A 24,330-nucleotide genomic window follows, 5' to 3' on the forward strand; every position below is an offset into this window, starting at 1 on the left:
TATTCGATTATCCACAGCTGTAGTCAATTCTGTGTCATAACTGATTACTTTATATTCGATTATCCACAGCTGTTGTTAATTCTGTGTCATAACTGATTACTTTATATTCGATTATCCACAGCTGTTGTTAATTTTGTGTCATAACTGATTACTTTATATTCGATTATCCACAGCTGTAGTCAACTCTGTGTCATAACTGATTACTTTATGTTCGATTATCCACAGCTGTTGTCAACTCTGTGTCATAACTGATTACTTTATGTTCGATTATCCACAGCTGTTGTCAACTGTGTGTCATAACTGATTACTTTATGTTCGATTATCCACAGCTGTTGTCAACTCTGTGTCATACATGTAACTGATTACTTTATATTCGATTATCCACAGCTGTTGTTAACTCTGTGTCATACATGTAACTGATTACTTTATATTCGATTATCCACAGCTGTTGTTAACTCTGTGTCATACATGTAACTGATTACTTTATGTTCGATTATCCACAGCTGTTGTCAACTCTGTCATACATGTAACTGATTACTTTATATTCGATTATCCACAGCTGTTGTTAACTCTTGTGTCATAACTGATTACTTCATGTTCGATTATCCACAGCTGTTGTTAACTGTCATAACTGATTACTTTATGTTCAATTATCCACAGCTGTTGTTACAACATTTGTGTACTTCTATCAGTTATATATATGCTACTATTGACTGCCATCTTGTTCACATGAATGTATCTGTTCTAAATCTCTAGAGAAAAGGTCCTGATATAGGCGTATGCCTGTCGACCAGTAAATACTGCCATGTAAAATATAGAATAAACATTGTTTAAAATAAGAAATTTAATTCCATGGATTTTTTTTTCTTTCTCAGTAATTAGACATCTCCATGCACAAGAACTGGTGTAAAACAAAAACGAGCACCAAAGACAACTGAAGATCCAAAACGTAGCGTGACTGATATTGGTGGTGAAGATCCAACACGTAGTGTGACAAAGATTGGTGGTGAAGATCCAACACGTAGTGTGACAAAGATTGGTGGTGAAGATCCAACACGTAGCGTGACTGATATTGGTGGTGAAAGTCAAACATGGCGTCCACTAACCAAACCCACCACCTCCGCTTTGAAGCACCACTTGCACTCACGTTAACCTCAAACCTCCTAAAGACTTAAATGATGTTGAGAGGTTTCAAGTGTTTTAACCTCCTAAAGACTTAAATGTTGTTATAAGAGATTTCAATTAGTTCAACCTTCAAAAGATTTAAACATGGTGTTATGAGAGTTTCTAATTCCTTTCAGTAATGGATGCTGCACTTTGGTGTCGGATCACATGAAAACCTTGAACAGTATTATGTTTTTAGACATTCGCTTTGTTCACGTATCCATGGTAACACTGCTGTCGACCTTCGCTCACAATGCAATAACAGTTATGCAATATGTTTTTGGTTTTCTAATCTCTAAAAAAAAAGATGGATTTTAATTCTTCTGAACTGGATTTTTAACACATTCAGCATTTACAAATACAAATGTACTGGCTTGTTGATAGAAATAATACCCCATGTAATTAATTAATCCATTATAATACCTGCTTATCAACCCCCTTCGCCCCGATCTTTGCTTTTTCTACTTTTATATATTTATTGTATATTATACCATCATGTTAACATTTAAGTAGTTACACAATAACACTTAGTTTTTTATCTTTAGTTCTTAGTATAATTTGTAATTGTAAAGTGCCTGAAACTGATATAGGCACGCTAATAAAGTAAAGTAAAATAAATTGTAAATGTTCTTCAGTTATGGAGAACTGATATAACTGTAATTGTAAAGTGCCTGAAACTGATATAGGCACGCTAATAAAGTAAAGTAAATTGTAAATGTTCTTCAGTTGTGGAGAACTGATATAACTGTAATTGTAAAGTGCCTGAAACTGATATAGGCACGCTAATAAAGTAAAGTAAATTGTAAATGTTCTTCAGTTGTGGAGAACTGATATAACTGTAATTGTAAAGTGCCTGAAACTGATATAGGCACGCTAATAAAGTAAAGTAAATTGTAAATGTTCTTCAGTTATGGAGAACTGATATAACTGTAATTGTAAAGTGCCTGAAACTGATATAGGCACGCTAATAAAGTAAAGTAAATTGTAAATGTTCTTCTGATATAACTGATATAACTAAGAGTACTGATAGATCTGAAGACCGTTTTGAAGCGTTAATCAAGTTCATTTACACAGTATTTGTTTTTATATGGTGAGACTTTTACCTTGTGCTTTTATACAGAGACTTATTTTTATTATTATATAACATTCTTTAAAGGGAGACTACTGTGTCCACCTTATCTAAGAAGGAAAACACAGAGATCATAATTTCCATATTTAGCACATGCATTTAATAATAATGTGTAAGAAGTGCAACTCATGTCTTCCATAACATTATTTGTGTAAAATAAATCTTAAATTTCATAATTAATTTAGAATATAAAAATAAGATTGCAATCATTTTAAAAATCAAAATGAGTTATAAGTAAACTTTTTTTTTTTAACTGTTAAAATGAGCTTTAGAATATATAAGTAAGACTTGTGATTTTAAATGTCAAAATGAGCTTTAGGATTAAAAATAAGATTTGAGATACTGGATGCCCCCAGATGTTGAACCTGTAAAAACATAAAAAATTCATTGTTAAACTTTTAAGATTAATTTTATCCACATTTTATTATAAGCAATTAACAAAGTATCACAGAGATTTTAAAATGCTTCCCTATGTTCCAAATTCGGTGCAGATCAGTGTAAAACAAGAAGATTGTGATTGGAACAAAAGAGTGAGTTCGTGGCGGACATATTGGTACGGTTCCATGGCAACAGGACAAGACTTCACCCAGTCTGTGTGGGTGGAGGGAACGCAGCGGCCATCTTCTAGACACGATGACAGCCGCATGACCGAATCTGTACGCATCACATCCTCAAGTCACGGGGGATACATCCCCTACAGTCAGCATGCTGCAGCTGAGTACAAACAGAACCAAGAGATGCGGAAACGTAACCAACAGGAGGACTTGTCTCCCACAGTTCAGTTAGCCTCGTCAAAATACCGGCACAACATCAGAAATCCGGAAATGCGAAAGAAACAGAACGAGCGTACTCGGCAGTGTGATGCAAGGAGAGACATGACGCATTCTGCCATGTTTTCTCATTCCCGGACTCCTCATCACATCCCCGAACGACGCTCCTATCATGAATCTTACGTCGATAGGAGCTACGATGGCGATTTTACGTGCAACTGCAAGCAGTACCACTCCCACAAATTCAGCCACGCTCCGGTGAATCGAGCAATCGTGAACCAGGCTCTGAAACGACAGAAGCTGCTGTCGTCGTACGACGAACCAATGCTACAGAGCGACACGTACGATGACCCGAGGAATATCTTCTGGTCCCCCGAGCTGTCGTTTCACTCCTTCAAGATGGGTGCCCCTCTCGTCGTGTTTTCCTCTCTGTGGCCTCGGGAGACGGAGTTGAAGAACCACCTGAGAAACTCCGGACTGCAGCTGATGTTAATCCGTGGGGCTGTCCTTGACCTCTGTAAGCTGGCCGTGACCTGCGGACCGGTCCGCCTTCTCAAGTGCCTTATTGACCTGTCGCTTGTTCGTAAGTATGACCATCGTTTAGCTTTTTGTAGCCCAGGGCCCCTTTCCAGTAAGCGATCTTAGCGCTAAGATCATCTTAAATGCATAACTACCTCATTCACTTAAGATGATCTTAGTGCTAAGATCGCTTCCTGGAATGGGGCCCTGGCCGTCAGGGCTAGCTCAGGCACTCGCCGATTTCGCCAGTTGCGAATTTTAAAAACAATTGCCGAATTTTATTTTAATTTGGAGAATAAGGTTCATATAATAAATGTAATTTTATTGCAGTTTTTGAAGTTTTAAAAGTGAATTTTTGTCAAAATGTTTTGATTGGCCAGAGCTAGCCCTGTCCTAGGTGTTATCATTATGCAGTTATCATCGCACCGACTTGTCGCATGCCATCGAATCATGCTGTGAGAACACACACATTTTTATGTACTCATAAAAAAGAAGTAGGGGAACCTGAAATATTAATGTTAATATCAACTATTAGACCGAACATACGTTTTGACCACAGACATCATAGTAAAGAACGTTCAGGTCTGTTTATCAACACACCAAAACACATTCCATAGTTTGCATATGCATCATGCAGTGCCCCATACACGTGCGTGGGGTGTCATTCTCGATTTTGACAATTTCCAGGAAGGTCCATTAATCACTGGAATATTATTTCTGTCAATTGTTTTCATTATGTTGATCATACAGTTGTTATTGTTTTGTTTTTACTCATTTTTATTGTTTGAATTTGTGATTTACTGATAAAAAAACCGTATCTTTCAAATTTCACTTCTGACCCCATTCGTCCTTCAAGATCTTTGGTGGTCATAAAACCTACTGTAATACTGAACTACCAGTTGTAATGTTTGCCCAAAATAATTGACTATTATCATATAACCATTCCCCACAGCTAATATACCTTACAATTTTGGCAATTGTAAATTCTTAGTAGAGCTCCCTACTTTTTTTGAAGAGTATATATTTTTAAAGGTGCTGAGCTTTATAAAAATGTATCATTTCATGTTAAATTTAAGTATTGTCTGTTATTTTTTCTACGTTTATCGGGGTATGAACAAAAAGAATTATTCATAAACTGATGCAAAGCCGTTCTCACATAAATTTGCGGATGATTTTTTTTTGTTCATACACAGATGAACGTAAAAGAAATAACAGACAATACTTATAGTTAAATTTGAAACAAACTTACTAATAATAATACTAAAAGTTTATATTTTATTTTCAATTATATTTTTTTGTTAAAACAAGAACACTCAGTAAGACAAATTACCAATATAAAATGACGTCATCAGATATGAAGTTCCAACGTAATTTTTATGTTCATCAAGAAATAAACAAACTGCTGTTGCTACATGTATGGCTGGACCAATGGGATGACGTTATATTGTAATGAATGTAACGGAAATTTAATTATGATGCAAATGAGTCAAACTTTCCCTGAAAATTTCTGTAGATCATATAATGCATAGAGGATAATAAACAAGTTACAGTTATTATCAAATTTATGTCCCGAGTGAAATAATTTTCATTTGTCACTTGAAGCAAGTGACAAATGAAAATTATTTCACTCGGGACATAAATTTTATAATAACTGGTGCCAAGTTTGTTATTCTATTTATTACCTGAGCTATTTTTTCTCTAAACGCCTTTATTTTCAACACACATGCACGTACAGGTATAGAAACGAGGCAAATCACTTTTCGCACTGAGTATTGCTATAACTTTGTAATTGAATCATGTTCATAGATAATTTTATTTATTCTGGTACAAAATCTATAATGAATTGCATTAAAATGATATTTTGTTATAAATTTAGCACCAAAAACAGACAGCCATAAACACAAACTCTTTAGACTACATGACGTCATTGTGTTTGTTTGCCAAATCGTGATGACGTCATATTTACTACCGACATGGTCATTGGTTTGTAAGCGTCAAATCATCCAATAGTATTGTTCGTTAGACCAATGCGTGATTTTTATTTTCCCTGTTATGAGTGCCTGCTGGGGTAATAAATGTGTATAATCTGACTCGTGTATGAAAACAATATATGAATGAAAGTGAACTTCTGACCTTAGTGAATAACCAACCAAACATTGTCATTTTTAAGCCAGCCAATCAGTGGTGGTAGAAACAATCTGCACAATGTGCAATTATCGAAATAAAATTACTCTGGATATTTTATATATTCCGATATGTGTAATATTTTATATATTCCGGTATGTGTAATATTTTATATATACCGGTATGTGTAATATTTTATATATACCGGTATGTGTAATATTTTATATATTCCGTAATGTGTAATATTTTATATATATACCGGTATGTGTAATATTTTATATATTCCGGTATGTGTAATATTTTATATATACTGGTATGTGTAATATTTTATATATACCGGTATGTGTAATATTTTATATATTCCGGTATGTAATATTTTATATATACCGGTATGTGTAATATTTTATATATACCGGTATGTGTAATTTTTTATATTTTTTATGTATATAGGTAATACAGAATTTCATGTAATAATTGACATTTTTTTTGAAAATAACTGCGTTTGTACAATTAACAAAATTTGGTGAAATTTTCTGCTCACCCAGATCTAGCCCTGAATAGCCGAAGATTAAAGGGACATTCCTGACTTGGCTGCAATGTTTAAGATGTTATCTACTAACAGAGATGTTTTGACGACTGTAATTACATATCAAATATATTTTTCTGCATAAAACATTAGTGGCTGTATATTAAACATGTTTCTGATCATTCTAATATTTGTACTACGTTAAATTTCATTATATGTCCTAAAAAAGATTTTTTCGTACATACAAAATTATTTGAAGACAAACTCCAGTTTGGTCTTCTTACGAATATTAAGAGGACCAGAAACACATTGAATATAAAGACACTGATATTCTAAACAAGAAAATATATTTAATATGTAAGTTTAATCGTAGAAATATTTTATTAGTCGGAAACATCTTACAATGCAGCAAACTCGGGAATGTCCATTTAATAATAATAAATCAGTGTGGTCTAGCAGAGATTCTAAAATTTGTATAAAATCCACTGGCCATGGCATCAGTGATTAAAATAGTTTTACTAGTCACAATTAAAAATCCACTAGCCCTACTTTAGTTTAAGTTAATACAATTTTACGAACTAATAGTAATAATTGGATATGTCATCTAAAGAGGGAAATAAAGCTTAAAAACACTAACTTTGGGGGTTTGGTTGGGGCAGAATATTCATATTTACACAATAGACTTAATTAACTGCAATATTTGACTCTTTTTTTTCTTTCTTTTTTTATCCTCTATATCTGTGTGGTCCTTAACCATATGTCTGATGCAATATAACCGTAATTAAATGTGTTGAGTGCATCAAATAAAACGTTTCCTTCCTTCCTTTTTTTCCCCACTAGCTTAATTGTGCATTGCAATAGTAGTTATTTACTAGCCCAACATTGAATATCACTAGCCATGTGAGTGGGGCTACCATAATCTAGAAGCCCTGGGTCTAGTGGTGGTAAATAACACAAATTTTAGCAACAAACACAAAAAGGTATTACAGGCAACGGGCAACTCTACTAACGTGCCCCTTATCCACAGAGGTTCAGGCACGCCTACTTTGGATTTAGCCTCTGACTTCGCCAGTGACCAACTCCGGAGCAGGGGAGGTATTACAGGTGAATGTGGGATAGGATGTGTTAGAGATTAAATTAAACATCCTGGTTGAGATTAAACCATTGGGAGTCAGCACACACTGGTATCGGTTTACTTTCTGCATCTGTTGACTCACATGTTCGAGGACAGTGATAGATTTATTGTCCATCCCATCATCCCACAAAAATGAGTTTTGTAAATGGTTTCAGTTTGCTCTGACATAAGAAGAAAAGTAAAAGTGTTTTGGAAATAACAAACTTTGTAAAACTATTTTTGTGTCCAATTTAGAAAACAGTTGGCTCAGAAATAAATAACTTGTAGGAAATTTCATAGTAATGAAAAATGCTGTTCCCTGTGGGATGGACTATAGATAAAAATGTCTGTAAGTAGTGTTATGATAATCTGGTTTTAAGTTAAATCTGGCTTTGGGTTATGTAATATGGATGTTTTTATCGTCGGGTGAAAATTCAAGTAAAAATATGGAAGACTGTGTGTTTCGCTGGCTGGAGAGAATAAAATATAACTGTGGCGGACATATCTCATTATGTCCTATCATGTGTTTAAACAACGACGGCGTGCTGAAATAATAAAATAATGACTTACCTGGAGAGCAGACATGTGTTCGGCAAGGTGGCTGACATTTTGTTTTTGTCTGTTCGTATAGCCAGACCGTGATCCGTGGAGCACCTGTCTGGTGGCTTTTCGTTTTTGGAATGATTTGATTGGTCGGCGAATTAATTTACATCGTAAGTTATGAGTTCTGCACGATGTTCTTGTGGAGTGCATTCTGTTGCACACGTCTTCAGATGCCTATATAAACTGGGAATCAACGCACAATCTTCAGAACTCGAAGTTAGAGTATCTCCTGTCCAGCACCGTCAGAAGTTACCACGTCAACAAGGCATGAAGGAGCGGCGACCGGTCATCTTGTTTAGCAGCCCTTGGCAGTCGTGCATTGAAACTTTTCGTGATGGACTGATTTTCGTTTGGTGACTATTAATTAATAACTTAAATGCCAGAATTCTGTGGGAAAACTTTATTTATTTAAACATATATTTTTTATATAAAAACATTTAAACACTTGCTACTTGTTATGTAATTTTGTCAAGAAAGTGTGTGCTCAATGTTTTAGCTATTTAGTCAATTTATTAATCGGGCAATTAGTTTATTGCATTGAATAATGTGATATTAAATATCACACAGTCTATATCTAATAATTGTATTTAATTGCATGTGATAACTTGTACACATGGCAATTGTTTAGTACCATGATTGGATAATTCGGATTTATCAATCTTGGTACACGTGACTTCTGCGGTCTATTAAAGTTTTTAATCCAGTTAGTGGTTATTGTGGATCGGGAAGGTCACAAATGGGGGCTCGTCCGGGATCTTTCTTGTAATATATATCATTGGATGGTATTAGGAGATTACAAATTGATCTATTTTGATTATTAGAATAGAGGATAATTGTTGACTAGTTAGAGTTTTATTTTGAGCACACGTTTTGACAATTACATAATCAAGTTCACATGGATAGCATATGGTCAGTAGAACAAGTAGTTGATAATTTTATATCTAGTTTAGATGAAACTGAGATAAATTATTTAACTGTAGCACGGTTGAAAGAAATTGCTGAACACGTAGGATTAGAGTTGGACATTGGTTTGAAGAAAGCTGAAATAAAATCGTTGGTGATAGATTTCTTAAGAAATATGGCAGAACGTAAAATTCAGTTAGATTCAAAGGTGTATACTGGTAGGGAAATTGGTAGTGTTGAACTTGATAATGAAGATAGTTTAGCTATGTTGAAACTTAAGTTGGACTTTCAGAGAGAACAATTAATGTATGAGAGGGAACAAAGAAATTTGGAGAGAGAAGATAGAGAAAAACATAGAGAATGGGAGACAACACAAAGATCTCTCGATAGGGATATTAAAAGTAGAGAGTTGGATAACTATAGCAAGTTTGATCCGCAAAGATATATTAGGATGGTTCCTATTTTTAATGAAAATCAAGTTGATGAATTTTTTGATTGTTTTGAAAAGATAGCTCTTGGAGCTGAATGGCCAAAACGGTATTGGTGTTTATTGTTGCAATCTGCTTTGAAAGGTAAAGCACAAATGGCTTATGCAGCGCTTTCTGTTGATGATTCTTCGTCATATGACTTAGTTAAAGCTGCTATTTTAAGAGCTTATGAAAAGGTGCCTGAGGTGTACCAACAAGATTTTCGAAATCTTAGGATTTCAGGTGGACAATCTTATTTAGAGTTTGCCAAAGAAAAAGAAAGGTTATTTCGGAAATGGTGTAGTTCAAAGTCTGTGAATAATGATTGTGGGAAATTAGAAGAACTCATTCTTATAGAAGAGTTTATGAGAGGTTTGCCATCAGAAGTGGTAATTCACTTACAGGTGCTTGAACCAAGTACATTAGCTGAGGCAGCTATAATGGCTGATAAATTTGTTTTAGCAAACCGTAAACCTGATTTCAGTAATAAACCGAAGTCACAAAGTTATACTTTCAAACAAAGTGGAAGCAGTAGAGATGGTTCAGTTAGGAATAATAATACACCGCGAGATATGGGTAAATCTCAAGATCAGAAAAATTCGGGATCACTCCAGTGTTTTTATTGTAAAAGAATGGGTCACATTAGACGTGATTGCCGGAAATTGAAATATGATCTTGGAAGTGGCAATCGTTCTGGGCACACAAATTTTGTATCTCAGTTGTCTGAACCTTTGAATTCAAAATGTCAAATTAAAGATGCGTTAACTAGGGTTAAGAAAAGAAATCCAAGGTTTGAACCATTTCTGACTTCTGGTCATGTGGTTACATCACACGATGGTGATGTGAAACAATCTATAGTGATTTTGCGAGATACTGGTGCTGAACGAACAATTTTACTTGAAAAAGAATTGTTAGATAAGGACAACACATTTTTGGGCGAGTATATTACTTTGTCCACAGTTGAAGGTACTATATCTAGTCCGTTACATACTGTCGAGTTGGATAGTGATTTGGTTAAAGGCAGTATTGTGGTAGCAGCGGTTAGCCATATACCAATTGCGGGTGTATCATTATTGTTAGGGAATGATGTAGCTCAGGAAAGGGTTATTCCTGTACCCATTATGACTGAAATTCCTGAAACTGATGTTGAAACAGAAAAGTTATCTGATGTGATTGATAACATCTTTCCCGCATGTGTTACAACTCGGTCTCAAAACAAAGAGTTGCACAGGAAAATTAGGGTTGAGAATGAGGTTGCCAATAAAAATTGGGATATTTCTGATTTAGGTGATACTTTTATTGGTCATGATTCTGCGCCCGAATTAGGTTCAAATCTGGAAAATGGTTCAGATCGGGAAAAATGTTTTGACCATGAAGTAGGTAACCCAGAAGAAGAAAAAATATTGCAACAGTTACCAGATGACAATGATAGGTTAATTTTAAATCTTAACCATGATCAGTTTATTCTTGAGCAACAAGCTGATAGTGAATTACAAATCCTTTCAAAGGAAGTGTTAGAAAAATCCGAGTTGGATGAAGAACCAGTTGGCTATTATTTCGAAAATGGTGTTTTAATGAGAAAGTTTCGAGATAAACATTCACAGAATAATGATTGGCAGGTGATGCATCAAATCGTTGTTCCTAAAAGTTGTCGGAAAACTGTGTTGAGTTTAGCTCATGATGGTCCATTAGCAGGTCATTCAGGGGTACGTAAAACGTATCAAAGGATTTTGAAACAATTTCATTGGCCGCATTTACATCGTGATGTTGTTAGGTATTGTTTAACCTGTAAAACATGTCAGATTGTTGGTAAACCCAATCAAAGTATTAAACCAGCTAGTTTGATACCCATTCCCGCAGTTAATGAAGCTTTCAGTGAGGTTATAGTTGATTGCGTTGGTCCTTTACCTCGCACTGTTCATGGTAAAGAATACTTATTGACCGTTCTTTGTAAAAATACACGGTTTCCTGAAGCCATACCTCTGAGCAATATTAGGGCTAAAACAGTTGTTGAGGAATTGATTAAAATCTTTACTCGATATGGATTTCCGAAATTCATTCAAACTGATCAAGGTAGCAATTTCACTTCGAAATTGTTTCAGCAAGTAATGGATGAATTGGCCATTAAACATCATTTTTCTTCTGCTTATCATCCTGAAACCCAAGGTGCGTTGGAACGATTTCATGGAACTTTGAAATCCATGATTCGAAAGTTTTGCCTGGAAAAGGGTAAAGACTGGGATGAAGGTATTCATTTGCTGATGTTTGCGATTAGAGATACTTATCACGAATCCATGGGATTCACTCCTTTTGAAATGTTATATGGACATTCAGTTCGTGGTCCATTACAAATGTTACACGAGTTTTGGACAAACTCGGAGGTAAAAAGTGAAACTAGTGTGTTGAAATATGCGATTGATTTGCGGGAAAAATTGCAAACAGTTAGAGAAATATCCCGAAATGTGTTATCCGATAGTCAAGATAAAATGAAAACATGGTTTGATAAAAGAGCTAGAGATAGATCTTTCGATGCCGGGGAAGAAGTGTTAGTTTTGTTTCCTTTGGTTAATCAACCATTAAGTGCAAAATTTCAAGGACCGTATATTGTTGAAAAAAAAATCAGTGCGGTTGATTATGTCATCCGTACTCCTGATCGTAAAAAGAAAACTCAGCTTTGCCATGTTAATATGCTTAAAAAATATTATAATCGGGAAAACGTCTTGGCTAATACAATAATTCTTTCAGGGATAGATTCTGATGTTAAGATGAAAGATGATAATTTTAATCCAGTTGAGCCGAAATTGGTAAATTCGAGGATATTGTTGAATCTTCATTTAAAAATCAGCCATTTAAGTGAAAAACAACAAAGTGATGTTCAACAAATCATTTCTGAATTTAGCCAAATTTTCCCAGATGTTCCTAGTCGAACAAATGTTATTAAACATGATGTTGATGTTGGTGATTCCAAGTCAATTAAGCAACATGCTTATCGAGTTAATCCACAAAAACAGGAACTTATCCGAAAAGAAATAGATTATATGCTTGAGAACGGCATTATTCAACCTAGTTTTAGTAACTGGAGTTCTCCTTGTTTACTTGTTCCTAAACCTGATGGTAGTGTACGGTTCTGTACAGATTTTCGCAAAGTTAATGCTGTGACCAAATCAGATTCGTTTCCTATCCCACGAATTGATGACTGCATTGATAAATTAGGAACTGCTAAGTATATTAGCAAGTTTGACCTTTTGAAAGGTTACTGGCAAATACCATTAACTAAACGGGCCAGAGAAATCTCTGCGTTTGTAACCGCTGATGGGTTATTCGAATATCTGGTTTGTCCATTTGGAATGAAAAATTCTCAGGCTACATTCCAAAGAATGATTAATCAGGTCATTTCTGGATTAGAACAATGTCAGGCTTATGTTGATGATATTGTTGTTTATAGTCATAGTTGGGATCAGCATATTAGTCAAATCAAGGAACTGTTTGGTAGACTTTCTAAAGCCCGGTTGACTGTGAACTTGGGTAAAAAGTGATTTTGCTAAAGCTACTGTTGTTTTTCTTGGACATGTGGTTGGTCAAGGGCAAGTAAGGCCACTTGAGGCCAAAGTTGAAAGCATTGATGCATTCGGCGTACCTAAAACAAGAAAACAGTTGATGAGATTTTTAGGAATGGCTGGGTATTATAGGAAATTTTGTAAAAATTTCAGTATAATTACTTTCCCTTTAACAAATTTACTCAAACAAAATGTTAAATACATTTGGACCAAAGAATGTCAAGATGCGTTCAATAGTGTGAAAAACATATTGAAAAGTAAACCTGTGCTTATGGCACCCGATTTTAGGAAACCTTTTCAATTGACTGTAGATGCTAGCGATATTGGAGCTGGTGCAGTTTTGTCACAATGCAATGAACAAGGAGTATTTCATCCTGTCGCTTACTTTTCTAGAAAGTTCAATAGTCATCAAAATAAATATTCAACTGTTGAAAAGGAAACATTATCACTGTTGTTGGCCTTGGATCATTTTGAGGTTTACGTGTGTAACCCAATTGAATCAATTATCGTTTGGACTGATCATAATCCCCTTGTGTTTTTACATAAAATGAAAAATAAAAATCAAAGATTGTTAAGGTGGTCTTTGCAGTTACAGGAATACGATCTTCAGATATGCCATATAAAGGGAAAGGAAAATGTGGTAGCAGATGCTTTATCTAGAATGGAATAAATAATTGAGATAATTGTTAGGTTAGTGGAAAATATAAGCATTAAGAAGATTAGTGTTATGCAATTCCTATAGTGTGTAAGGTTTTGTATATAGATAAGAATTACTGTAGGAATGTGTATGTAAAAAAAATTAAATTTTTTTTTATATATAGTTATTTTATGATATGGTATTTATAATACTGACCATATGAATGTGTTCCCAAGTGTGTATAATGAATAAAAAATATTGTTTTATTAAAACAATATTTTTGAAAAATTGGGGGGAGATGTTATGATAATCTGGTTTTAAGTTAAATCTGGCTTTGGGTTATGTAATATGGACGTTTTTATCGTCGGGTGAAAATTCAAGTAAAAATATGGAAGACTATGTGTTTCGCTGGCTGGAGAGAATAAAATATAACTGTGGCGGACATATCTCATTATGTCCTATCATGTGTTTAAACAACGACGGCGTGCTGAAATAATAAAATAATGACTTACCTGGAGAGCAGACATGTGTTCGGCAAGGTGGCTGACATTTTGTTTTTGTCTGTTCGTATAGCCAGACCGTGATCCGTGGAGCACCTGTCTGGTGGCTTTTCGTTTTTGGAATGATTTGATTGGTCGGCGAATTAATTTACATCGTAAGTTATGAGTTCTGCACGATGTTCTTGTGGAGTGCATTCTGTTGCACACGTCTTCAGATGCCTATATAAACTGGGAATCAACGCACAATCTTCAGAACTCGAAGTTAGAGTATCTCCTGTCCAGCACCGTCAGAAGTTACCACGTCAACAAGGCATGAAGGAGCGGCGACCGGTCATCTTGTTTAGCAGCCCTTGGCAGTCGTGCATTGAAACTTTTCGTGATGGACTGATTTTCGTTTGGTGACTATTAATTAATAACTTAAATGCCAGAATTCTGTGGGAAAACTTTATTTATTTAAACATATATTTTTTATATAAAAACATTAAACACTTGCTACTTGTTATGTAATTTTGTCAAGAAAGTGTGTGCTCAATGTTTTAGCTATTTAGTCAATTTATTAATCGGGCAATTAGTTTATTGCATTGAATAATGTGATATTAAATATCACACAGTCTATATCTAATAATTGTATTTAATTGCATGTGATAACTTGTACACATGGCAATTGTTTAGTACCATGATTGGATAATTCGGATTTATCAATCTTGGTACACGTGACTTCTGCGGTCTATTAAAGTTTTTAATCCAGTTAGTGGTTATTGTGGATCGAAGAGAAAGGACAAACACAGTTACTGGATAGCAATGAAAGCAGAAGAACTTTGCTGAAAAAAATCTGAAGGAATTTTATACACAGACATTCACAGGTAGTTATAAATATTGTTTTTATAAACTACAGTGAAACCTCTCAAGACCAGACCTCAGTAAACTGGAATTCCCTCAAAACTGGATGTTATAAAGAGTCCCTTTTTAAAAACCAATACAGAACTTAACCTCTCTAAACAGGGTCCCTCTTAATAGCAGACATTTTATTGGTCACATGAGTGTCCAGTTTAGAGGGGACTATACGTTTAATCTTGGGAAAAAACTGTTTGTGTACAGAGTGTCATGTTAATACTTAAATACCTGTAACTGTTCATACATGTATGTGTGTATATTGTTAATCTTACTTTGATTAAGAGATGGGTGGATGGATGGGTGGATGTACAGATGGAAACATGGATAGATGGAGGGGGTTATGGATAGATGGGTGGGTGGGTGGTTGGATGGATGAATGGATAGGTGGATGGATGAATGGACAGGTGGATGGATGGATAGATGGATGGATAGGGGCATGGATGGGTGGGTGCATGGGTGGATGGGTGGATGGATGGATGGGTGGGTGGATGGATGGATGGATGGATGGACAGGTGGATGGATGGATAGGAGGATTGATGGATAGATGGGTGGATGGATCGGTGGGATGGATGGGTGGATTGATGGATGGATAGGTGGATGGATGCATGGATAGGTGGATGGGTAGGTAGGTGGATGGATGGATGGGTGGATGGATGGATGGGTGGGTGGATGGATGGTTGGACAGGTGGATGGATGGATAGGAGGATTGATGGGTGGATGGATGGATGGATGGTTGGACAGGTGGATGGATGGATAGGAGGATTGATGGATAGATGGGTGGATGGATCGGTGGGATGGATGGATGGATAGGTGGATTGATGGGTGGATTGATGGATGGATAGGTGGGTGGATGTGTGGATGGATGGATGCATGGATAGGTGGATGGGTAGGTAGGTGGATGGATGGATGGATGGGTGGGTGGGTGGGTGGATGGATGGATGGATGGATAGGTGGATGGATGAGTGGGTAAATGGATGGATGGATAGTTTGATGAATGAATACATAGGTGGATGGGTTTTGGGTGGGTGGGTGGATGGATAGATACATTGATGTATGGATGGATAATTTGATGCATGGATGGATAATTGGGTAGATGGATGGATAAATGGATGGATGGATGAGTTTTGGGTAGGTGAATGAATGGGTGAGTTGATAGATTGATTTAAGGATAGAAGTATAAATGGGTGGGTGGGTTTTGACTCTTGGATGGAAGGATGGACTAATTGATTGGTGGATGGATGGATGGATAGAAGGAGAAATGGATGTGTGAATGTTTGAACAGGGGACAATATTTCAATATTTTAGATAACCAGAACTCATTTCATATCTTAAAGTAAACTTAAAGTTTGTTTTGTTTAACAGCACCACTAGAGCACATTGATTTAGTAATCATCAGCTTTTGGATGTCAAACATTTGGTTAATTTTGACATATAGTTTTAGAGAGGAAACCCGCTTCATTTTTCCATTAGTAACAAGGGATCTTTTATATATACCCTCCCACAGATGGGATAGCACATACCACAGCCTTTGATATACCAGTCATGGTACACTAGCTAGAATGAGAAATAGCCCATAGAGCCCATCAACGGGAATCAATCCTAGACCGACTTCACATCAGGTGGGTACTTTACTAGTGGGTTACATCCCACCCCATGTTAAAGTATTGTACAGCTATTTAGATTATCAAATCGGTGCCAGCTACATTGTAATATGTATGTTGACATTAGGATGATCTACATGTATATTAAATTATATCTCATAAAAAAAAAAGAAGAAAAAAGATTAATTTAATTTACATACATTGAGAGTAAAGTTTTTAACAAGTGATTGATAACTGCCTTGCAATTTCCTTAATTTTTGTCCTCTCTTCAGATCAGGTGTCAAAGTAATCTTACGTTAGACACTGAATAAAGAGAACTTTAAAATGTGCTGAGATGGCATTAAACAAACATTCCTATCTCTCTGCCTCTCCCGCTCCCTCTCCCTCCCTCCCTCCCTTTCTCTCTCTCTCTCTCTCTCTCTCTCTCTCTCTCTCTCTCTCTCTCTCTCTCTCTCCCTCCATCTCGCTCTCCCTCTCCCTCTCCCACTCCCTCTCCCTCCCTCCCCCTCCCTCCCTCCCTCCCTCTCTCTCTCTCTCTCTCTCTCTCTCTCTCTCTCTCTCTTTCTCTCTATAGATACCAAGTATTGAAATACAAAAGTAACCATGTTAGACATCAAATAGTCACAAGTTTAAAATGTGCTGAGATGGCATTAAACAAACATTCCTCTCTCTCTCTCTCTCTCTCTCTCTCTCTCTCTCTCTCTCTCTCTCTCTCTCTCTCTCTCTCTCTCTCTCTCCTCTCTCCCTCCATCTCGCTCTCACTCCTCCAACTCCCTCTCTCCCTCTCCCTCTCCTCTCCCTCCCCTCCCCTCCCCTCCCCCTCCCTCCCTCCCTCTCTCTCCTCTCTCTCTCTCTCCCTCTCTCTCTCTCTCTCTCTCTCTCTCTCTCTCTCTCTCTCTCTCTCTCTCTCTCTCTCTCTCTCTTTCTCTCTGTCTATAGATACCAAGTATTGAAATACAAAAGTAACCATGTTAGACATCAAATAGTCACAAGTTTAAAATGTGCTGAGGTGTCTACTTTTAACAGACGGATGTCTATACTATTGTTTAAAATTCATGTTTTTGAGGAGAACACTGCGACACCTGTAATTTACACCTGTGCCAGGTATAGATTACCTGTCATTATATTGACAGTGTGGTGTGAACAGGATGGGAAAGAGGCAGGTTATTAACCTTGTATGGTTTTACCCTGTCTGTCTTACTCTATGGCTACATACTTAAATTACACTTTAAAAACATGTTATCATATCATACAAACAATAATAACAACACAAAAGAAGGAAATAAAACTTCTTTTTGTTTTATTACAAATTCTAATGCCTTGCCTGATCATTCCTTTGAGGAAATAAGGGACAAAACTCACAAATGTCGTAAAATTAGGCTTGACAGTTCATTGTAATAAATTATTATTTATCCTATATTAAGATCTTCCTAATATAAAACCATTTAATAAGCGGTGGTAATAGCGGAGTTTCACTGCAGTAATATTAATAAATAAAATGACACCAAAGTTGTAGACGTCAATTTTTAATTTTGTCACAATTATTTACGGACAGTAAAGTTTGGGGCAAGTTGTCCAAACACTCGGGCGAGTTGGCTTTGGGGGCGAGTTGACCAACATTCCTATTTAACACTTGCACGTGCACAGGCAATGATAGCTGTTGTTGACATTGTTGGCAGTGACGATTGGGTGTTTGGTATAGTAGACTCGGTATATTCTGTAAGAAACGAAAACATTCCAACACAATATAACTTCGGAAAACCTCAGGCTCGTAAACAAAATCTTTCTGTGAAACATAGCGTAGCAGAATGTGACAAGTTGTTCCAATTCGGATTGTAACTAAATGGAAAGTAAAGACGGACATGATCATGGTGTTCCAATTGAACATACGAATACATTTACATGACCGAGGTTTTTCGAATACATAATCAAAACCGGCCGAGGCATTCCGAATGGTTTTAGTCTGTTCAATATACTGGGGAAGTGGTCGCTATTATATGGGTTTGTTTGCGCAGATATTAATAGGAAATCAGTTGAAAACAATAAATAATATAATACATATGTGGGAATTTTCGGTTGCCAAGCGGGTGACACATTATAAGGTTTTGACTTGCCTGATGCTATTTTGACTCGCCATGGGTGATCGGGTGACCGTAGAGTGCACACCCTGGGTTATCAGAGACATATTTTATGATACCCAGTACACACACTTACAGAACGAATGAATGTTTAACGACACCCCAGCACGAAAAATACATCGGCTATTGGGTGTCAAACTATGGTAATGTAAACACAATGTGATGATCAACATCAATATAAGAATTCAAGATTTAAAAAAAACAGTGTAAAGAACTGTGCAAAAATACAAATATCACAGATAGATACTGACTTTTACTCAAAATTTCAATTTTGTGCTGTATTGGCCATTCTCAAAGAGAATGTTACACCCCTGCACCACGGTGAGGTTACAGCACATGCAGGGGTACACACACTTACAGATTACCAAATACATAGTATTGTGTGATAACATACCGGTTATCAGATACATATTTTATGGTAACCTGTACATACACTTACAGATTACCAAATACGTAGTATTGTGTGATAACATACCGGTCATCAGATACATATTTTATGGTAACCTGTACATACACTTACAGATTACCAAATACGTACTATTGTGTGATAACATACCGGTCATCAGATACATATTTTATGGTAACCTGTACATACACTTACAGATTACCAAAGTATTGTGTGATAACATACCGGTCATCAGATACATATTTTATGGTAACCTGTACATACACTTACAGATTACCAAATACGTAGTATTGTGTGATAACATACCGGTCATCAGATACATATTTTATGGTACCCTGTACGCACACCTTTGTTTACTTCTTTGATTATTATCGTACCGGATGATCCTGTTGTTTTGAAAAATTGTCATATCTGTTGTCAATAAGATAACGTTTCTGTTGTGATAGTGCCCAGTACAGGCTGATACATGCAGTGGTCGGCTGATACATGCAGTGGTGAATATCAAATCACACTGACCTGGATGTGAGAAAAAACTAATAAAACTACAGGGCCAAATTTACAATGCTTGTTTATGTGCGACTACATGTACGTACATTTACAATGCCTGTTTATGTGCGACTACATGTACGTACATTTACAATGCCTGTTTATGTGCGCGACTACATGTACGTACATTTACAATGCCTGTTTATGTGCGCGACTACATGTACGTACATTTACAATGCCTGTTTATGTGTGACTACATGTACGTACATTTACAATGCCTGTTTATGTGCGACTACATGTACGTACATTTACAATGCCTGTTTATGTGCGACTACATGTACGTACATTTACAATGCCTGTTTATGTGCGACTACATGTACGTCCATTTACAATGCCTGTTTATGTGTGCGACTACATGTACGTACATTTACAATGCCTGTTTATGTGTGCGACTACATGTACGTACATTTACAATGCCTGTTTATGTGTGCGACTACATGTACGTACATTTACAATGCCTGTTTATGTGCGACTACATGTACGTACATTTACAATGCCTGTTTATGTGTGCGACTACATGTACGTACATTTACAATGCCTGTTTATGTGCGACTACATGTACGTCCATTTACAATGCTTAAACACCCGCGTTTAACAAAAACAGGCATAGTCGGCCCACGTTAAACAAACAAATATTTTTTTTTTATTCAAGGTTTTCCCACCTGCATTATAAACCCCCTTAGGTATCTTTTAGAGTAACAGGTTTTCTATTTTCAAGGAATGTTATTCTGACTTTTATTGTACCGTATCCATGATATATATATATATATATATTTTACCCTTGTTTTTTTTTTTTTACTGATGTTGATCATCACTTAATTCACAGATTTATTTACCATAAATCTGATGCGCTTGGGTGTCCACAAACATTAATTAATTCAGTTTTCAAGGTGTTTACTGCTTGAGCTGTGACCGACTACTTCCTGATATAGGTCACATTACACCAGCAGACTTGTGAATCTGAGTACCACTGAGTCACTGAGTCATTTGAGATGTTTCTCAGGACACGCAATGTGCACACGACATGTAGTTACGTCTTGTTGGCGTTTCACTGAAACTTTGATTCTTTTGGATGTACATGTAATACTTTGTTACCTTCAGTAAGTACATGTTAGTTTGTAGGGTGTATTAATTAACACATGTAATCAGGGATGTCATTAATAGCCGGCACCGGTGATTTTTCGACAGCTATCGAATCAATTGTGACCGGGTATTGAGCTTCCAGTAAACAATGCTTGTCGACCTTTTGTTGATTAATGGCCGCCTATAATTTGATTTTCACCCCAATTTTTATTTTTAATGACATCACTGGTAATTACTTTTTAACTTTTGACATGGTGCCCTTTACATGTAGTGTATCATTGTAAAAAAAATAAAATATTTATTGGTTATTTGTTTTGACTCTACCGATGTGATGATTGATTATAAACATTCATAATCAGTTGTCACGGAAACTGTTAACTGTAACTGTTCCTATAGGTTAGATGATGTGACTGATGTAAATAATATCGGGTATGGGTTTGTTATACTCGTGCAGTCCTTGCTTTTTGAAAAATAGAGGCGAGTGAAAAATCACACACCTCAAAACGCTTAGGCGAGTGAAAAATCACACTCATGAAAATGCTAAGGCGAGTGAAAACCAATCATTATTAATTTATGAAGTAATTGGTACATGGAAGTGCAGAGACATATGTTGGAAAAATTAACCAATAAACCAATAATGTTTTCTTCTAATTTTATGTTGTTTGGTTCATTAGTGTAGTCCGACTTCTTTTCCCTTTCAGGAATGGAGTTATAATTTATTAAAAAGTTTCAGGAGTAGTACTATAGAAATATAATTATGACATGTATATACTGATGCAGACAATTAGATTTTTTAATTACAATATTCAGATAATTTGATGCACACAATTATATATATATATATATACTCTTCAAAAGAAGAAACGCAAAACCACATTGTCGTAACATTTGGAGAATTGATTTAATTATTGAATGGTGAGTCCGATAATTACCAAATGTTGGAGGATTGTTCACAATTCACTCTAGTCCATTGTGAGTAAGTGATAGGACACACCACCAAGGTCAAGGTCATCTGGAGTCAATACCGGGTGTGGCCTCCGCGTGTGTTGACAACTGCCTGGCACCGCCTGCCCATTGAAGCAACCAGAGTACGGATGACGTCCCGGGGGATGGTGGCCCACTCGGCCTGCAAGGCTGCTGCCAGCTCGGGCAGGGTCTGGGGCTGTGGTTGTCGCTGTCGGAGGCGTCGGTCCAACTCGTCCCATAGATGCTCAATTGGGTTCAAATCCGGTGATATCGATGGCCAAGGAAGGACATTAATGTTGTTGTTCTGTAGGAAAGCCGTTGTGAGACGTGCTGTGTGAGGCCTGGCGTTGTCATGTTGGAACACTGCGTTGGCGTTGGCCATAACTGGAACGATGTGTGGCCGGAGGATCTGGTCAATGTAGCCCTGTGCATTCAGGTTGCCCTGCACGTGGACCAGGTCAGTTCTGCCAGTGTGTGAGATGGCTGCCCACACCATGACACTACCCCTGCCGAATCTGTCCACTTCCTGCACGCAGTTTGCCGTATAACGTTCACCACGACGCCTATACATGCGACATCTTCCATCATGACGTCGGAGCAGAAATCGGGACTCGTCACTGAACCACACCTGTCTCCATCGCAGTTGAGGCCATTGTCGATGAATCTGGCACCACTGCAGTCGGAGTCGACGGTGTTGTGGTGTTAAGATGACACCTCGAACTGGACGTCTGGCACGAATTCCTACCTCACGTAGGCGGTTCCGTACGGTCTGGTCGGATATCCTGCGCAAACCTGGTATTGCTGCGGCTGTGGAGGTGGCAGTAGTCAATCGTTCCCGAAGGTGGCGTACCCGGATGTAGCGGTCCTGCCCGGGGGTAGTGACCCGTGGTCGACCGGATCTAGGGAGGTCACGTGTTGATCCATGTTGCTGGTAACGGTCCCACAGTCTGGAGATGGTGCTTGGGGACACATGGAATGCCCTGGCAACGGCCGTTCTGGATTCGCCTGCGTCTAGTCGGCCGATGGCATTGTTTCTCTGCGGTTCACTGAGACGTGGCATGTCCTGGATTGTCAACTGTCGGCCAGATACAGAGGCCAGGCAAGCGAACACCCTGCACTTTTATACTGTCGGTGTTCATGTTGCACGTGCAGACAACGCACGTGCAGTGGTGACATGGTTTGCACGTGGCTGCGTTTTTGCGAATATTCACATTTTGAAACTTTATTTTACAGTAGCTGCGTTTTATCGAATGTAACCGTGGGAATGTGTTTGGGACATGCAATGACCTTATATTCACAAAGCATGAACCGGTAGGAAACATAAAATCGGAGTTATAACCCATTTGTACCCTTTTGCGTTTCTTTTTTTGAAGAGTATATATATATACATGTATATATAAACATTTTTTGTGTTAGATGGTTTTGATGAACGTGCAGCTAAACATATATAGGAATCATCTTGAATTTGATTATTATGTACAACGAACATGATTAGGATAGTTGGGATGGGAAAAACCCACTGGTCCCGAGGAGATGGTTCATGAACTACGACCCAAGCAAGCCAGTTTTGCACTACCGACTTACATTATTAAAACATTTAAAAAAAAAAACCTTGTGAAATGTAGGCCTACAATTACTTCAATTGATAGTGTTGGTTGGGACATTGACATTCACGAGGCATTTTTAATTCAACAATTACGCAACCAGTCTCCCTCCCTCAACATTTTGTAACATGTCATTTGACTTACCGCTACGAGTTACAAACGGCTCTGACAGTGTTACGTCATTGATCTAGAACGGCCCCAATGTTGTTGATAAAAATTATACAAACTCTGACAAAATCTGTCATTACAAAGGATTTTATTCCAAACGTGGGATGCCATAATAAAAAAAAAAAAAAAAAACAATATACCTTCTGCTCCAGCTTTTGATGCCTACAGATCACAACTTCTAAAATACCTTAGAACATGCTCATTATATACTGATATGAAACCACGCCATATCATTCTGCAGTCCTTGCCTTTTGAAAAACAAAGGCGAGTGAAAAATCGCACACCTCAAAACGCTTAGGCGAGTTAAAAATCGCACTCATCAAAATGCTAAGGAGAGTGAAAATCAAGCATTTATTATAATAAAGATAATAAAAAAAAAAACCTATAATTTTAGACATCATCAATGCGTAATAAGTTGTCAGGTAGACCAGCGTGTGCGTGCAGAATTCCAAGAGTAAAAATAATCTGACCCCGATAGCTCTGATTGGTCAATATGCCACAGAGTACTGCGCATCAAATCATGTTCCATTCACATGGTCTGTGACTTTCTAACAAATGAAACAAAAATTAAATAGTCGGAAATGATCATTGATTACTGTTACTATAGTGTGTACATATATACATATATAAATAACATATGCACATTCATTAACCTCTGGCTGAAATACAAATATTTAAATAAAAAATGTTTTTGTTTTTTTTAACAAATGAAAAAAGAAAAATAATAGACGTACAAAAATACCTAGACTTATTCCTACATACCTATTATCATTTCTTTTCCTCCTTTTTATTATTCCGTCTAAATTTCATTTCTTTATTTTAAAAAAAAAGAAAAAAGTATAAAATTACACGATTACCATTTTCGGGACCTCACGTAAGCTTTGTAGGCTAACAGTTATGAACTAATTGAG

The 24,330-nt window shown here is 36.8% G+C and overlaps 1 protein-coding gene across 2 annotated transcripts in view; it reads left to right on the top strand.

The window, feature by feature from the left end:
- The window catches only part of LOC121387418 (ankyrin-3-like), an 80,557-nt gene that overhangs the window by 2,345 nt on the left and 53,882 nt on the right, over positions 1-24,330 (top strand). Inside the window, exon 2 of one of the 2 annotated variants that reach the window (XM_041518526.1) lies at positions 876-3,646. In XM_041518526.1, coding sequence (XP_041374460.1) covers positions 2,755-3,646 — 892 coding nt within the window. In that variant the 5' untranslated portion in view covers positions 876-2,754. Of the gene's footprint in view, positions 1-875; positions 3,647-20,567; positions 20,699-24,330 lie in introns of those variants that run through there. The other variant, XM_041518527.1, reaches the window with a different exon arrangement.

Source organism: Gigantopelta aegis, chromosome 13 (assembly GCF_016097555.1).
Source record: "Gigantopelta aegis isolate Gae_Host chromosome 13, Gae_host_genome, whole genome shotgun sequence".
Lineage (NCBI taxonomy): Eukaryota > Metazoa > Mollusca > Gastropoda > Neomphalida > Peltospiridae > Gigantopelta > Gigantopelta aegis.